This window comes from Salvelinus namaycush, chromosome 29 (genome assembly GCF_016432855.1).
Source record: "Salvelinus namaycush isolate Seneca chromosome 29, SaNama_1.0, whole genome shotgun sequence".
Lineage (NCBI taxonomy): Eukaryota > Metazoa > Chordata > Actinopteri > Salmoniformes > Salmonidae > Salvelinus > Salvelinus namaycush.
Window position 1 is genome coordinate 6,443,718 of NC_052335.1, and position 18,358 is coordinate 6,462,075.

The window sequence follows — 18,358 nt, forward strand, 5'->3', positions numbered from 1 at the left end:
AATCCTGCGATTGGGGAGCAATTTTCTGGAAAAGTTGTCTCTTAAAAAAAAATTGTGAATCTTCTTTTATTACTATTTATGTGGTATTTTTTGGGCCCTCGGTGGTGGTCTGTGTTTGGAACACCTCGCTGCCGCCTTCTAAATACTTGGATCTTTGGTGATTGGATGCTGAGGGTACAAGAACACAGACGCCAGGGTCGAGGTCGGTGCCGAGGCCGGGTCGGACCGTTCGCCTCCGCCATACGACGCAGGGCAGGGTCACCTTCGACCCCACAGGAAGGTCATCGCCAAGGTGACACTCAGCGGCCATATATGGGTGGACGTGGGCGGGGCTGAGGATCTGAGATCTGAAGGGGGCAGAGACAGAGACAGAATTATAAGACGTTTAGGGAGACGTTAAGACGTTTGGGGAGGAAATTTTGAATTTCCTCCCCAAAATATCTCCAGAAACAATATCCAGGCGAAGTCAAAACGATACATTATAAGACATTTTATTAAAACGCATGCCTTTTCCACGGTGGCAGTGAGGATCATGTAAGATTCACGGTGAGCGATGGTAAATCCATTATGTAGGGAGAGAGTTAGAGACTGTCCCCGACCTGGGTGACTAACTCTTTAACTACTAATGAAGTGATTAAACTGATCTGAATGATAATGGCACCAGATTCACTGCAGACAAATGCACAGCACACTGTCTGAAACGACTTACATTGGATCTGTTGGTCTCGGAAGTATAATGACTGGATAGTGTTTCGTTTACTTTAGTTTATTAAGATATTCTTCCTGGAGTTATACTTGACATTGTACATTTTTCTGTTTTACATGGTAGATGTAGATGAAATAGTGACCAGTCTATGCTCAAAATCATATTCATAGCTGCATTGTTATGAATGTATTCATTTGATGAAAAAGCAATATCACATTAGAGAGGTCCGTAACAATTGTACCTAAGTGTTTCCCTTTATTAAATTCATATAAAAACAATCAAGAACCCTTCAATCTGTAATCTAAACTGAAATTCAAACTAACAAGTTTATTGCCCGTTCTCCAATTTTCTGCGTAAATGAAACCAGATGGGGAAAAAAGAAATAAACGGAAAATGAAAAGTACAAAACGACAAAGAAAAAAGAACGGTGTATGTGTGTGTAACAGGTCCATTTAGAACCAATCTTTAACCAGAGATCCTCTCCCTCCTGCCGTGAGGAACATAGTCCTCCCCCTCTTAACTTGCCAATATGGCCGCCTCGTCAATTGCGGGCCCGGTTTTCTATTTTCCCTTACTCTCTCGGTTTGTTCCCCTCATTCTGCAATTACGGTGCTCCACTCCCTGCGGTCTGTCGCTCCGTTCCGTCTGGACTGCTATCATTCATGTGATTACGGCCCCGTTGCTATGGCAACATCAGCAAGGTTTTTTTTTATTACTAGAGAGAGGCTAGCTGCCAGTTAGATGTGCTCCTCCTCATAGGCAGAGAGAGGGCACAGATTACAATCAGATTCATCTATCTACCCCCAAATCCTAACTGACTTCAGAACTGACCTTGGTTCTGCCTCTAGAAGCAACCATAGTCACATTTCTACAATGAGCTTACCCTCGCCCAAATCCTTATCTTATCCATCGGGGTGTTAAACATTCAACTATCCATAGATCAGCAATTAGGGAGAAACTCCTCCTTCTGTGTTTATGTGCTTACTAATGGGGGGTAGATCTCGACACTCTCCCTCCTCAAGGGTGACGTCATCGATTGCGATGTCCCCCTCGATGCCCGGACCTCGGATACCCTCCAGCACCACCTGAGGTGGGGGAAAAGAGAAAGATGGAGGGAGAGATATTGCAGTTATAGGCATCGACTTTAAGTTAGGATTCGTCTCATTACTGACTCCTGAATCGTCCAATCACACAATCATATGTCCAATCTTACTCACCTGGAAAGAGGCGGTTGGGTGGATGCTGACTTTGGCCTGTTTCCAGCGGTCGCCTTGGTTACCGCTCAGCGACCACGCGGGCCCCTCGGCCGCTGTCTGACCCTTCTGTCTCAGGAAAGCGTTTAGGGTCCCTACAGATTAGAAAGAGGCCACATGGTCACACACGGTCAAAAGCGATCAGAGACGGTCACACACGGTTAGGGTCAGATCCGGTCAAGCATTGCCAATAAGCATCATCCATAATGTAATATTGCAGCGAGCTTTTCAGGGTCCCTAAAGGAAATAGACAACACGATCAGATATGGCCAGACACAGTCAGAAAGGTTCGAAAGGTCAAATGCTGCCAATAATCAGCTCAAGGGCTTTTACCGGTTCTATATCACAGCATGAATCAGAATATAGTTTTTTCAACAGATGCTTAGGCCAACCCTTAACTTAAAGTAACATCGACCGACCGATATTCAATATCATTATTGTCATTCAGCAGATACTTTTATCTCAAGTGACTTACAGCTAACACATGAAGACACGCAAAAGAATCGAACCCACAACCTTTTTGCTAGTCCCATCTTCTACACCACAATTAAACCCACAGCACGGCCCACAGGGGTGACTTTTCTCTGCTGGGGATCTTAACCTTGTTTGATGCTAGTCCAGACTAGTAGAGTAACTGAGTCTTTGCATTGGACCTGTGTACAGGAGGCTTTTAACGCTATGACACCTCAATCAGATCGACAGCGTCATTGCATACCATTTTGTGTAGCTTTGCAGCTATACTGAACGCATGTATCTACTATCTTTATTTATTTATTTATTTCACCTTTATTTAACCAGGTCGGTTAGTTGAGAACAAGTTCTCATTTGCAACTGCGACCTGGCCAAGATAAAGCATAGCAGTTCGACATATACAACAACACAGAGTTACACATGGAATAAACAAAACATACAGTCAATAATACAGTAAAAAAAAGAAAGAAAAAAAAGTCAATATAAAGTGTGTGCAAATGAGGTAAGATAAGGGAGTTAAGGCAATAAATAGGCCATGGTGGCGAAGTAATTATGATATACCAATTAAACACTGGAATGGTAGATGTGCAGAAGATGAATGTGCAAGTAGAGATACTGGAGTGCAAAGGAGCAAGATAAATAAATAAATACAGTATGGGGATGAGGTAGTTGGATAGGCTGTTTACAGATTGGCTATGTACAGGTGCAGTGATCTGTGAGCTGCTCTGACAGCTGGTGCTTAAAGCTAGTGAGGCAGATATGAGTCTCCAGCTTCAGTGATTTTTGCAGTTCGTTCCAGTCATTGGCAGCAGAGAACTGGAAGGAAAGGTGGCCAAAGGAGGAATTGGCTTTGGGGGTGACCAGTGAGATATACCTGCTGGAGCGCGTGCTACGAGTGGGTGCTGCTATGTTGACCAGGGAGCTGAAATAAGGCGGGGCTACCTAGCAGAGACTTGTAGATGACCTGGAGCCAGTGGGTTTGGCGACGAGAGTGAAGCGAGGGCCAGCCAATGAGAGCGTACAGGTCGCAGTAGTGGGTAGTATATGGGGCTTTGGTGACAAAACAGATGGCACTGTGATAGACTGCATTCAATTTGTTTCGTAGAGTGTTGGAGGTTATTTTGTAAATGACATCGCCAAAGTCGAGGATCGGTAGGATGGTCAGTTTTAAGAGGGTATGTTTGGCAGCATGAGTGAAGGATGCTTTTTTGTGAAATAGGAAGCCGATTCTAGATTTAATTTTGGATTGGAGATGCTTAATGTGAGTCTGGAAGGAGAGTTTACAGTCTAACCAGACACCTAGGTATTTGTAGTTATCCACATATTCTAAGTCAGAGCCGTCCAGAGTAGTGATGCTGGACGGGCGGGCAGGTGTGATCGGTTGAAGAGCATGCATTTAGTTATACTTGCATTTAAGAGCAGTTGGAGGCTACGGAAGGAGAGTTGTATGGCATGGAGGTTAGTAAACACAGTGTCCAAAGAAGGGCCAGAAGTATACAGAATGGTGTCGTCAGCGTAGAGGTGGATCAGAGAATTACCAGCAGCAAGAGCGACATCATTGATGTATACAGAGAAGAAAGTCGGCCCGAGAATTGAACCCTGTGGCACCCCCATAGAGACTGCCAGAGGTCCGGACAACAGGTTTGCCACACTGAACTCTATCAGAGAAGTAGTTGGTAAACCAGGCGAGGCAATCATTTGAGAAACCAAAGCTGTTGAGTCTGCCAATAAGAATGTGGTGATTGACAGAGTCGAAAGCCTTGGCCAGGTCAATAAATATGGCTGCACAGTAATGTCTTTTATCGATGGTGGTTATGATATAATTTAGGACCTTGAGCATGGCTGAGATGTATCTACCATACAAGTTGATGCAAACGTTGGATACATCCAACGTATATATCCACACAGAACGCACTGTAACTGCCTCTGCAATGCTATGCAGAGGCAGTTCCATTGGAAATGAATGTACTTCTGGTGTACCAAAAAACAACGACGCTGTTGATGTGAAAGATGCATGAAGGAATCATCTGCACCTGTAATGTTCCGTTGATTTATTTAGTTATAAACAACTGTTGCTGCTCATTTGAATTGTAACCTGTTTTCAATGTGTACAAATGATTGAAAAGTACTGACTTGAAGTTGTCTTTTTTTTTAAACAATAATTCTCTTTACTCCTAATAAGGAGACAATACATTTGACTGCTCCCTAAACTCCCAAATCGTCAATATTGAGGGCTTGACCGAGCACATACAGTGCCTTCAGAAAGTATTCACACCTGTTAACGTTTACATTTTTGTTGTTGTGTTACAGCCTGAATTTAAATTTGATTTGATTGAGATTTCTGGTCACTGGCCTACACACAATAACCCATAATATCAAAGTGGAATTATGTTTTTAGAAATTGTTACAAAAGCGGAAATGTCTTGAGTAAATAAGTATTCAACCCCTTTGTTATGGCAAGCCTAAATTCAGTAAACATTTGCTTAACAAGTCACATAATAAGTTGCATGGACTTTGTGTGCAATAATAGTGTTTAACATGATGTTTGAATGACACTCTGTATCCCACAGATACAATTATCTGTAAGGTCTCTCAGTCGAGCAGTACATTTCAAACACAGATTCAATGCCTTGCAAAGAAGGGCACCTATTCAAAAAGCCGACCTTGAATATCCCTTTGAGCATGGTGAAGTGAATAATTGCAGTTTAGATGGTGTATCCATACACCCAGTCACTAATAAGATACAGGCGTTCTTCCTAACTCAGTTGCTGGAGAGGAAGGGAACCACTCAGGGATTGATTTTAAAACATTTACAGAGTTTAATGGTTGTGATAGAAAACTGAGGATAGATCAACAACATTGTAGGTTACTCCACAATTTTAACATAATTGACACAGTGAAAAGCCTGTACAGAATACAAATATTCCAAAGCATGCATCCTGTTTGCAACAAGGGACTAAAGTAATACTGCAAAAAATATGGCAAAGCAATCTAAAACACAAGGCCAAATCTACACTGGAGTTGCTTACCAAGAAGACTGTGTATGTAACAGAGTGGCAGAGTTACAATTGACTTAAATCTACTTGAACATCTATGGCAAGACCTGAAAATGGTTGTAAAGTGATCAACAACCAATTTGACAAGGCTCGAAGAATTTTGAATAGAATAATGGGCAAATGTTGCTCTTAGAGACTTACCCAAAAAGACTCACAGCTGTAATCACTGCCAAAGGTGCTTCTACAAAGTATTGATTTGTATAAAAATACAAAGTATTTGTTATGGCATATTGTTCGTAGATGGGTGAGAAAAAAATTCAATTTAAACCATTTTGAATTCAGGCTGTAACAACAAAACGTGGAATAAGCCACCGGGGTATGAATACTTTCTGAATGCCCTGTAACTTGATCTTCAATGCCAGTTTAAGAGTGGAGGATCTAACTGGTGTCTTGAGGTGGAATTCACTTAGAATTAATCTCTGCCTTCTGCATTGTAAAATCTAAATCCATGTCTTCTGAGCAGAAAACTGGTGTTGAGTGGGGGCAAATGTTCACTGGGGATCGTATGAATTTGTTACATTTATTAATTCCAAGGTTCTGCCAGGTGACAATGAATTATTTTCAAACACGTAACAATAAAGTTTAATTAAAAACTAATGGCCGATAAGTGAAGAGAATTCTTGTTTAAAAAAAACAACAACTTGAAGTCGGTACATTTCAATTTATACGCATAGAAGCACGGTGGCTAGGAAAAACTCCCTAGAAAGACCAAAACCTAGGAAGAAACCTAGAGAGGACCCAGGCTATGAGGGGTGGCCAATGAGCAGCCAATGAGCAGCAACAGTGAGCCAATGAGGCCAATGAGCAGCAACAGTTGAAAGCTGACCTGTTCCTTATAACTAAACAGAACTCAAGTGAACATTACAGCTCCTCTGCAGATGATTCCTTCACGCATTGATCAGATCGACAGCATCAATGCGTTTCAGTACACTAGAAGTACATTCATTTCCGATGGGAACGCTGCGTTTGCCTCGCAGCATTGCGTTGCAGAGGCAGTTGCAGTGCGTTCTGTATGGATACATACATTGGATAGATGTATGCATCAACTTAAATGGTATGCACTGACACTGTCGGTCTGATTGAGGCGTCATGGTGTTAACGTACAGGCCACTATGTACACTTCTGAGAGAGAGAGAGCTATATGTCCTGTCCTTTGTCTATTAGCTTCCTCATGAGCTTACTGTATGGCGATGGTTCCCAAACTGTTTTGGCCCGTGACCCTATTTTGATATTTAAAAGGAGAGAGGAGAGTGGGTGTGTTGAGGCGTTTTTCATGGCAGAGGAGAGAAAGGGAGGGTATGTTGAAGTGTTTACATGAGAGAGGACGGGGATCTGGCTGAGCTGGTGTCAGCCTGGCTGACAGTGTCTTTGAACTCCCTGCACTGTAATGTACTCTACTGTAGGTAGTGTAGTGATGTCTCCTGTACTGTAGGTGCGTGTGTGTTACGAATGCAGCTCTCCAGGCAACTCCTGCATTCCCTACAAGCATATTCTGCACTCTCTGTCCGTGCATTTGGAGCTGTTGCAGACTAATACTGAAGAAACGTTGAAGTAACGTTGGCGTCTTCTTTCTTTCCACTAGTCGCAAGGACAGCCTATATAAACAGATGAGCAAATGCGCCGCGATATTCCTTACTGACTTCACAGAACTGAATGTAGTGTATAAGGCTTTTAATGCGGTATTCTGAAGAAAAGGAGGGAAAGGATCTTTCAATTAATTCTCCATCTGTCCACTCCTAAGAATTCCATTTGGGAGAATCCCTTTTCTATAGACTCACAACAGTAAACCCCAAAGGGATAAACAGTTTAATACAGGGTATGATTAAATCCTCTATAACTACTGGACACTTCCCATTAAATCCACCCAGAGAGAGCTCAGCTCTATAGAAAGCTACACAGAGCACATATAGAATTAGCACTCCTAGCTAATAAAATATGCCCCTCAGCAGATGATTTGGTCTGTTTCAAGTGTGGGTGGTAGCAGGAATCGATCCCACTATCCTGCCATTGCAAGAACCATGCTCTATCAACTGAGCTACAGAGGAGTACTAATAAATGAAACAGGCCTGATCCCCTGGCCACTTTGCTAAGCTCCACATAAAAGAGACTCTTTGGTGTGTGAGTGTGTGTGTACAGCATGTGTGTGTGTGTACTCTGGGACTTAATCCTGTAAACAAACGTGACACCAGCTGCAAAGGCAAACTTTGAAGTGTGCTTCAGTAATTCGTTTTGACCTTCTCCCAGGTAGCTAGCTAACGGACAGTTAGCAAAATTTGGAGAGCCTCGCTCTCCCTTTTTCTCTTTCACACATTCTCTCTCTAATCTCCGAGTCTCTCTTTCTGCCACCACACTCTCTAAGCTGAGGGTGAGCGAACGAACTCTTTATTAAGTAAATCTGAACCGGTGATCTACAGAGCAGAGGCACAACTCTGCTGTGAGTCACTGGGAACAACACACAGAACAACAGTCAAGGTAACAGAAATACCCACTTTTCGAGAGTGAATGTCTGTTCCTATGGATCTGTTGTGATAAAGCCTTACATATAGACTAAATATCAATGCAACAAGGGTGTGAACGGCTCCACTTGGCCAATGAAGCGTGCTAGTGCGAGTTACATACAGGGAATGTTGGTTGGAAACTCCTAATATTTAATCAGTGGCAGTAAGTACAACATTTAGCTCAACATTTCCTGGGTTGTGGATTCCAAATGTTCCAAACAAACATTCCACATTCCTTACCAGCAGAGAATAGAATTCCTCTCAGAGAGAGAGAATAGAATCCCTCTCAGAGAGAGAGAGAAGAATTCCTCTCAGAGAGAGAGAGAGAATAATTCCTCTCAGAGAGAGAGAGAGAAGAATTCCTCTCAGAGAGAGAGAGAGAATAATTCCTCTCAGAGAGAGAGAGAGAGAGAGAGGGAGCGAGAGAGATACTAGCACAATACTAGCAACAAGGCGGAGGGAGGAAATGTCTGAGTGTGTCTCCAGCCCTTGACATTCGGCCCATTCATCATAACAGGCCTTGGCCTGGGCTATGGGCCTGAGCTCCAACACAGACGGGTGAGGGGTGGATGGAGGAGATGGAGAGTGGGGCTTGGCTGGCGATCAATCTGAGCAAATTGGAAATGTCACGGCCTACTCAACCTCGGCCGAGCGTTGGAGGATCTCTCATCTCCACACTGACCCCCCTTGCCCACCTCCTTTCCTCCCTCTCTCCCCATTCCTACCACACTCCAGATGTTTGGAGCCAACACCACATGGCCATCCCCACATGTCCATTCCACTAGGGTAGGGTAAGCATATCGCTCTACACAGGGAAGGTGTGTGTGTGTGTGCGTGTGTGTGTGTGTACAGTGCATTTGGAAAGTATTCAGAGCCCTTGACTTTTGTCCACATGTTGTTACGTTACAGCTTTATTCTAAAATGGATTGCATTTATTTTCCCCTCATCAATCTACACACAATACAACATAATGACAAAGCAAAAACAGTTAAAACATTTTTTTTTTGCAAATGTATTAAAAATAATAAACAGAAATACCTTATTTACATAAGTATTCAGACCCTTTCCTATGAGACTTGAAATTGAGCTCAGGTGCATCCTGTTCCCATTGATCATCCTTGAGATGTTTCTACAACTTGATTGGAACCCACCTGTGGTAAATTCAATTGATTGGAGATGATTTGGAAAGGCACCTGAAGGACTGTCAGACCATGAGAAACAAGATTCCCTGGTCTGATGAAACGAAGATTGAACTCTTAGCCTGATTGCCAAGCATCACATCTGGAGGAAACCTGGCACTATCCCGACGGTGAAGCATGGTGGTGGCAGGATCATGCTGTGGGGATGTTTTTCAGTGGCAGGGACTGGGAGACTAGTCAGGATCAAGGGAAAGATTAACGACACAAGGTACAGATTGATCCTTGATGAAAACCTTCTCCAGACTGCTTAGAACTTCAGACTGGGGCGAAGGTTCACCATCCAACAGGACAACAACCCTAAGCACACAGCCAAGACAACGCAGGAGTGGCTTCGGCACAAGTCCCTGAGTGGCCCATACAGAGCCCGGAATTAAACCCGATCTAATATCTCTGGAGAGACCAGAAAATATCTGTGCAGCAACGCTCCCCATCCAGCCTGACAGAGCTTGAGAGGATATGCAGAGAAGAATGGGAGAAACTGCACAAATACAGGTGTGCCAAGTTTGTAGTGTCATACCCAAGAAGACTTGAGGCTGTAATCGCTGCCAAAGGTGCTTCAACAAAGTACTGACTAAAGGGTCTGAATAGTTACAGTACCAGTCAAAAGTTTGGACACACCTACTCAGTCCAGGGTTTTTCTTTATTTTTTCTACATTGTACAATAATATTGAAGACATCAAAACTATGAAATAACACATATGGAATCATGTAGTAAACAAAAAAGTGTTAAACAAAACAAAATATATGTAATATTTGAGATTCTTCAAAGTAGCCACCCTTTTCCTTGATGATGTCACGCCCTGATCTGTTTCACCTGTCCTTGTGATTGTCTCCACCCCCTCTAGGTGTCGCTGATTTTCCCCAGTGTATTTATCCCTGTGTTTCCTGTCTCTCTGTGCCAGTTCGTCTTGTATGTTTCCAAGTCAACCAGCGTTTTTCCTGTTCTCTTGCTTTTTGCATTCTCCTCTTTCTAGTCCTCCCGGTTTTGACCCTTGCCTGTTTCTGGACTTTGTACCCACCTGCCTGACCATTCTGCCTGCCTTGACCACGAGCCTGTCTGCCACTCTGTACCTCCTGGACTCTGATCTATTTTTGACCTTTTTGCCTGTCCACAACCATTCTCTTGCCTACCCCTTTGGGATTAATAAACATTGTAAGACTCCAACCATCTGCCCTCTGTGTCTGCATCTGTGTCTCGTCTTGTGCCTTGATAGTACGAACTGGCCATGACAGACCCAGCAAACTTGGACCAGCTCCGCCACACTGTCTCCCTGCAGGGAGCCACCATTAGGAGACATGAGGAGTTGGTACAAGGCCTTTTGGAAGGGCTCAAGTCCTTGACGGAACGCCACGACCATGGGTTAAAGGCTATTATGGAGCAAATCAGGGAGTTAGCTCAGAGGCTGCCTGCCACCTCTGAAAAACCCAATCACCCAGTAATTTTTCTCTATCTGTGGTGAGTTTGTATAGCCTATCCTGGCTCCCCGAGAACCCCACTTACCTCCTCCGGAGCAACATTCGGGGAATCCTTTTTGCATCGATTATCTGAGGAGGTAAAGGATGAGCTAGCTGATTGGGAATTGCCGGTGGATCTTGACTCCCTTATCGCCCAAACCATTCAAATTGATGGCCTAAGGGAATGCAAGAGTGAGAGGAGGTCTGGTCTCTGTTTTTTGTATTTTTATACATTTGTAAAAAATTCTAAACCTGTTTTTGCTTTGTCATTATGGGGTATTGTGTGTATATTGATGAGGGGGGAAAAAACTATTTAATCAATTTTAGAATAAGGCTGTAACATAACAAAATGTGGAAAAAGTCAAGGGGTCTGAATATTTTCTTAATGCACTGTGTGTGTGTGTACGCGCATATGTCTGTAGCTAAATCAACCACATCGCTCATCTTGATGCTATCTCTAGCTCAGCCCTTTGTCAGATGGATGGTACAGTAGCTAGCTAGCTCCCTCAGTCTCAGTTCCCTCGCTTAAGTGATTGGTGCAGTGCAATGTTGTTTCACCAGCAGTTGTCTTACACAGCGATGGCATTCGCTTTAGAGCTCTTCACAGCAAACATATTTATTTCTGCAGTCTACCTTGGCGACACTCAGAGACAATGAGAAGGCAATGTAAGAGGTGAGGTACCCTACGCTATTATCAGTAGAGGGGAGACCAGGGACATCTCTAGTCCTATTCCGTTCCTCCCTCCCCTGCTGTTCCTAAGCTGCTGTAGTACTGTATACTACTCTCTGGTGGACTGATAGTCTTCACCGTGGAGTTATATACACACACACACACACTCACAAATGCAGATGCACGCATGCACACACACTGGAGTGTACAAGCTGGGGAGAGGATACTTGCTGGTACTAGCTGGCTTCACTGCCAGATATCCAATCTTACTCTCGACTCACACACACGCAGGCATGCACGCACACACACACACACACACTGATTGGGTCCAGTGTGAGGAGAGTCTGGGAGCAGAGCATTAGTAGCAGAGTGCCTCTTCACTGGGAGAGAGGAAATGGTTGTAGACAGGGATGCTTTCAGATAAACGCTCGCTCTCTGAAACCACATCATCACAGTTTATAAGAAATCACAATAATAAACAAAAATACTGTGGTCAGGGCTCTTCATTGAAACATTTAATTGGTAGCACTAGTGCTACTAATTTAAATTAAAAAAAAGTCAGGAGCATCACATACAATTTAGGAGCACCAGAATTCTTTTTTTTTTTTTTTTTTTTTTTTTCATTGATTGAGATATAGCCTACATTGGACCTACAGTATATGAATCCTACTTACTTTTGAAGCACATCTCATTAAGAAGATATCCCTTCTCCTTTATTTCTGTGCCACCAAATGTTTGGGGTGGCATGATAATGGGCAAAAAATCTAGTTGTGCTTTTTCAAACCAATATCACAATTTGACTTGCAATATAGCTCAATACAATTGGGTGAACTGTTGGAATCATAGACATAGAATGCTTATTCCAATTCTAAGGTTGGTGTTGTTTAGCATGACAACAAATGAAAAAGCCAGGTAGGAGTTATGACAGGTTAGGAACTGAAGTTTTGGTCACTGTTTTGAATAGATGTTACATTTAGACAAAGACTTTAGAATAGGCCATCTGATTCAGAACATGTTTCACAAATAACATGCTGATCTACAACACCATGTCTAGCAACCTGTATTTGAGCTAATGTTTGCTTTGCCCGAGCTAGTGCATTTCGAAATAGATCCATCAAGCAAAATTAAGGATCTCATAATTGATCTAATACGGATGATTACAACATGTTGCTATGAGATTATTTCTTTCTAATCTCAATAGAAGTCACTAAATGTTTTTTTCTTTAAACTAGGCAAGTCAGTTAAGAACAAATTCTTATTTACAATGACGGCCTACCGGGGAACAGTGGGTTAACTGCCTTGTTCAGGGGTAGAACGACAGATTTTTACCTTGTCAGCTCGGGGATTTGATCCAGCAACCTTTCGGTTACTGGCCCAACGCTCTAACCACTAGGCTACCTGCCTCCCCACTAGAGGGAAGCTCTTATGATCAATGTATTGAGGAGAGAATACAGAGAATTAATATATCGGTGACAGGAACATGTCCTTAGTTTGTTTCTTGATGTTTTGTGTTGGAGGGGAAAAGACAAATGTCCTTCTTACCAATGTGTTTGCCGTACATGTGGAAGAAGAAACTGAAGCAGTATGCTGGGGGGTTGGCGATGCCATACGGGTTCTTGGGCACCACGTTGAAGAAGGGACTGACCAGCCTCGCCACCTCACCCTCCTTCCGAGGCCGGGACGTCTCGATGTACATGTAGAAACCTGTAGTGTGGGGAGAACACAACACAATACACCAAATAACAAGGTTGTTTACTACACGCCAAAGATTACTCCCGCATGTTATATATATTGGTGTTCTGTATAGGGGGAGGTTCATGTAAAACAGGCATGCTCTCTTGGGAGATAGTAGCAGATTGACAGAACGTGTAGTCAACTTTGTTCTACAGGCAGAAAGAATCTGAATGGGTTTAGGGCAGAGATAGCTCTCTGCTCAGAAAAGTTACATTTAGCTTATCATTTTACGTGTATGCCCCTGGGACAGCATAACTGTTAGCTGACTTACTTGTATATTTGACACCTAGCTTGTTAGCTCTATTTATTAATTCAACATGAGTAGCTAAGAGGTTGGTGCTTAGCTAGCTAGCGTTGATTAGCTTAGTATGTTGCAGCTAGCTTGCTACGTTTTACTCTTTGCTTCAAGTCAGAAGACCAATTGTGTCTTAGAGATATTGTCACAATTGTCTGACTACTGGAACACAATAATGATTTCAAAACATTACAACTTGTAACTCAAAGTTTTATTTTCAATATTCTCAGTTCAAACCTTGTTTTCAGAAGTTGTGAATCTGTTAAACCTTTTAGAAACCAGTCGAATTTGTTCTGCCCGGGCACACTTTATTTGGATAGTCCATCTGGAGATGCTCTACAGATGGTCATATTATCAGCAAACTATCTGTTAACATTTTCACACGTCAGTTCCAAATATCTCGAACGGTCGCCCTAGCATGAGTTGTTTTATGCACATGTCAGAACGCACTCACTGTTCTGAAATGTGATTGTTACGCAACGGGACAGTTAACACTCGCTGCCTGTTAATTATCTATAGGCTATGTTTAAATGTGTCAAATTCAAATAATTTTCTTACAAGTTTGAGTTTTATATTGTTTGTTGACATTATACAATGCATTCTGCATCTGTCAGAACAAAGATGTTTACTCAAAATGATTCACTCATCTTTTGAGTAAACTTCCAGAAGTGAATGAAGGGAAGTGAATAATCATAGACAACACAACCCCTTCAGCATGTATACTGCAAACAGACCAAACTCATCTGGTCTCCTCTTAGCTTCGGTTGACGCGAAAAAACAAACATGGCGGCGTGCACAACTATCCATCGTCGGATTACTACTGATTTCTAGAAAGTGTTTTACTCAATTGTTTAGAACAATTATTTAGATCAATTATTTAGATCAGTGATGTGATGAGTTATAAATAGTAATAAATATCTAAATATGACCGCTTCTGTTACGCCAATCTTTCCTCTGTTAGCACTAGGACAAATGCAACCTACATTTTCCGGTTTGGATGAGAATTGTGTTATGCTGTCGCTACTTATGTGAATGTCTGAAAATTGCATCCAAAATAAACTGCTCACATTCAGGACATAACTTTGTAAGGACTGTGTTTGTGCAAAGTGTTTCTGTGAAAAAAAACAGTGTGGCCACCTCAAACGCTGACTGTTGCGTCAATCGAAACTGGACATTGTAAATACGCGTTCTAATCAAACTGGTTTGAGCGTACACTGCAGGGACCACTGTAGAAATATCACACACGTTTGTTGGTACGTGTGAAAAGGTTCATATTTGTTTTATAAACACAACAATTAGAACAGACTTTATGCTGCACCAGGGACAGACATTTGATTTGGGGTCAAGAGCAGACTTCAAGCACACAAGGTAATACAAAAAGCCATGGACTTATCTAAATTTTATCCTATGGTTATCTTTACCCAGACTAACATGAATACCCCTGGAACAGCATTTAAACAGTGCATTCCAGTTTCATCTCTTACCACTTATTTTTGCTTCTTTTTTCATGTACTGGCATATGAGACCTACCTCAATTTTACGATTCAACATTAGTAAGAGCTGCTTAGCCAACTAGTTCAGTTAATCATTTTAACAGTCCATTCCAATTTTTAAGTTTATGTACCTTATTCAACTAAGTATTTGTAATAAGCAGGAGCTGAGTTACTGGTATTGTAATGATGTGCGCTGAGAGTCAGGAAGTAAGTTCAGGGAGTAAGTGTTTAAATAAAACGCAACATAATACAAAACAAGAAACACGAACAACGCACAGACATGACACTGGAACAAAAACAATAACGCCTGAGGAAGGAACCAAAGGGAGTGACATATATAGGGAAGGTAATCAGGGAGGTGATGGAGTCCAGGTGAGTCTGATGACACGCAGGTGCACGTAACGATGGTGACAGGTGTGCGCCATAACGAGCAGCCTGGGGACCTAGAGGCCGGAGAGGGAGCACACGTGACAGTACCCCCTCCCCAGCCTGTCGGTTCCAGCTGGGCAGGCTGGCGACCAAAATGACAATCAGGAGCGGACCTGTCACCTCTGCTGAGGCGCGGGAGCATGGCGTCCTAGAGCACATGGAGAGAGAGCATACGTAACGGTACCCCCTCCCCGGCGTGTTCGGCTCCAGCCGCAGAACGCCAACCAAAGGGCGTCCTTTGCTGATGCGCAGGAACCTGTCGCCGGCTTGGGGCGCTGGAACCTGACAGACCGGCTGAGGCATGAGAGCCTGACGAACCGGCGGAGGCAGGGGAGCCTGGCGATCTGGCTGAGCCTGAAGCTGCTCCCGGACCCGACTTCATTCCCACTGACACAAAAAAACACTCCCTAATGCTTCCCTTAGGTGAGGCGTTAATATGTAACGATGTGCGCTGAGAGTCAGGAAGTAAGTTCAGGGAGTGAGTGTTTTAATAAATAAACGCAACATAATACAAACCACGAACAACGCACAGACATGACACTGGAACAGAAACAATAACGCCTGGGGAAGGAAACAAAGGGAGTGACATATATAGGGAAGGTAATCAGGGAGGTGATGGAGTCCAGGTGAGTTTGATGATGCGCCGGTGCGCGTAACGATTGTGACAGTTGTGCGCTATAATGAGCAGCCTGGTGACCTAGAGGCCGGAGAGGGAGCACATGTGACAGGTATATTTGAAACCTAACTAGCTAGCTAGTTCTATTCTATGACTCAACATTAGTAAGAGTTAGCTATCTGCTAATCAACTAGCTCTGTTTAGCTTAGCTTCTTACGTTCCCGTTGCCCCTGGGGCAGCATATCTGTCATCCCCATTTTTTAAAGTTCATATGGCTTATTCAACTTAACATTTCAATAAAGCAAATTACTTACTTGTATGTTCAACACCTAGCTAGCTAGCTCTATGTATTCATTTAACATTAGTAACTAAGAGGTTTCTAAATGCTTAGCTAGCAAGCTTGCGCTGATTAGCTTAGCATGTTGCTGCTAGCTTGCTACATTTGACTATTTGGTTCAAGTCTGGAGACCAGTTGTATCTTAGCGATATTATCACACTTGTCTGACTACTGTAACACAATAATGATTTCAAAACGTTTTATTTACAAAATTCTCAGTTCAAAACATGTTTTCAAAAGTTGTGCATCTGGCAAACTTTGCCCATTGAACTTTTAGAAACCAATCACGTTTGTTCTGCCCTAAACCAATTAAAATTGACTACACCCTGCATGTGGGTAGGTCCCATTCACCAAGATAATGTACAGTAAGGATGTCTGTTTGTTGTAGAACTAAAGCCACACATTATATCTCTCTGTCTATGTTCAGTCAAGTCAACCATTTTCAACACCCTTCCCCTAATAACGCCACACCCGACAGCAGGTGTCATCAATGAAGCTCACTCAGTGGACCCTGACCACATAAAAGACAACCTTGTATCCAGCCAACACAGTCGCTCCCTACAAGCGTATTTTGGCATCTCTGTCAGTGTATTTGGAGTCTGTAGCATAGTATTATCTCATGGAACAAAACATATAAGATCTCCTAAGCCTGTGTTTATCACAGACCTTATATTCGGCGTTTATCCAAAACCCCTCCGCAAACCCTATTAATTTCCCCAAAGGCTTTGACCAACGAGCCATGGCAGAGTTAGTGCCTACAAAAAGACACCATTGCTATTGCTCTCTATTGTGGACTAAAAAGAGCGCCCGAGAATGAAGGAAGTGGCGAACAGGTGGGGAGAGGTGTGTTTGCTATAGCCTACCTGGAAGAGAAAGGGAGCATATCAATTGCATACTCCTCTCTCCTCACCTCCTTCTCAAAACCAATTGGATGAGAAAGCCAGAGGTCCCTCCCCTCTGACCTTCTCCTCCAATGGGTTTCGAGAAGGAGAGAAGACACGAGGAGTATAATTGAGATTTTCCAAAAGACACCGGGGTCATGTCCGAATACCCATACTTGTGAAAGCTTTATAGTATGTGACATTTTGAAAATCGAGTATACTAAAAATGACCGGATGTCATACTCATTTCGGTTTTGACAAAAGCTGATTAATTAGATATGGGGATGCAACGAATAGCGGGTAACAATGCAATTTCACATGACACATTCTCTGTATGCCAAAATAGAACGTTTTACAGTATTAGGTGGTGGGCCGAATCAATCCCCTTCGAGGGAGGAGCTGATATTTTGTATATGACAGTAAAACACTGTTATGATGGCTATAAAAATGTTGGCACATTCAATTCTTGCACATTATCATACAAAGTATATTTCAACACTCTGTCTGCTCTTATTAAAACTCGAGCTGATTTCTGTATTTGTGTGATGAGCTCCCAAAGTCTGAAATAAGATAAATATCTGTTTTTGAGTGCACTTGAAATTTGCAGCATGCAATACAAATTGTATTGATAGAATGAAGAGGTAACTCTGTTGACCACTTAGCCAATTTATTGAATGATAGCCAATGTTACGGTTTGACTATCCTAGCCAGCTACTGTAAATGTAAATTTGCCTGCTGAATTCCATTTTTGAATCATGTTTTGGCATGATTATATGACTAATTTCAAGTAACTAGTTGCAGGCGTAAAGAAACATTAAATCAAATACTTTGCATAGAATATGCATATTAGCCAACACAGCATATCCTACACATATAGCATACCTAGCAATTGAATCTTCTCTAAAAAACAGCTGGGCAAAATGTATACAATGTGCTCTGCAATAAGATGGCTTGAGTTTGTTTTGTAAACCAGATGAGTTCTCAAATGTCAGTAGCTGCCCAATACCATGGTGGGCATGCATAACGTTGGATGCATTGGAATATAAGGTTTGGAGAATGATAAGGAGTCTGCAGGATTATAGAAAAAGTAGTTGGGAAATGAATGTTTAAGTTTCAAATACTACATTTTCAGTGAATATATTTAAGAGGTTTAAAAGACTAGCCAAACTTTCCTACTAACCTTCTAAAATTTGACAGTGCCAAATTCTTGCCAATCCATTATTCTACTACGAACTATGACTGACTGTGAAGCATGTTTTCCATAA

At 42.5% G+C, this 18,358-nt stretch overlaps 1 protein-coding gene across 1 annotated transcript in view; it reads right to left on the reverse strand.

Moving 5' to 3' along the window:
- Positions 1–258: 258 nt before the first annotated feature.
- LOC120023938 (MAM domain-containing glycosylphosphatidylinositol anchor protein 2-like) overlaps positions 259–18,358 on the reverse strand; it is a 207,350-nt gene continuing 189,250 nt past the window's right edge. Inside the window, exons 15-18 of the mRNA XM_038968041.1 lie at positions 12,851–13,012; positions 1,924–2,054; positions 1,692–1,791; positions 259–347 (exon numbers count right to left, since the gene is read on the reverse strand). Of these exons, the coding sequence (XP_038823969.1) occupies positions 259–347; positions 1,692–1,791; positions 1,924–2,054; positions 12,851–13,012 (482 nt within the window). The remainder of the gene's footprint in view (positions 348–1,691; positions 1,792–1,923; positions 2,055–12,850; positions 13,013–18,358) is intronic.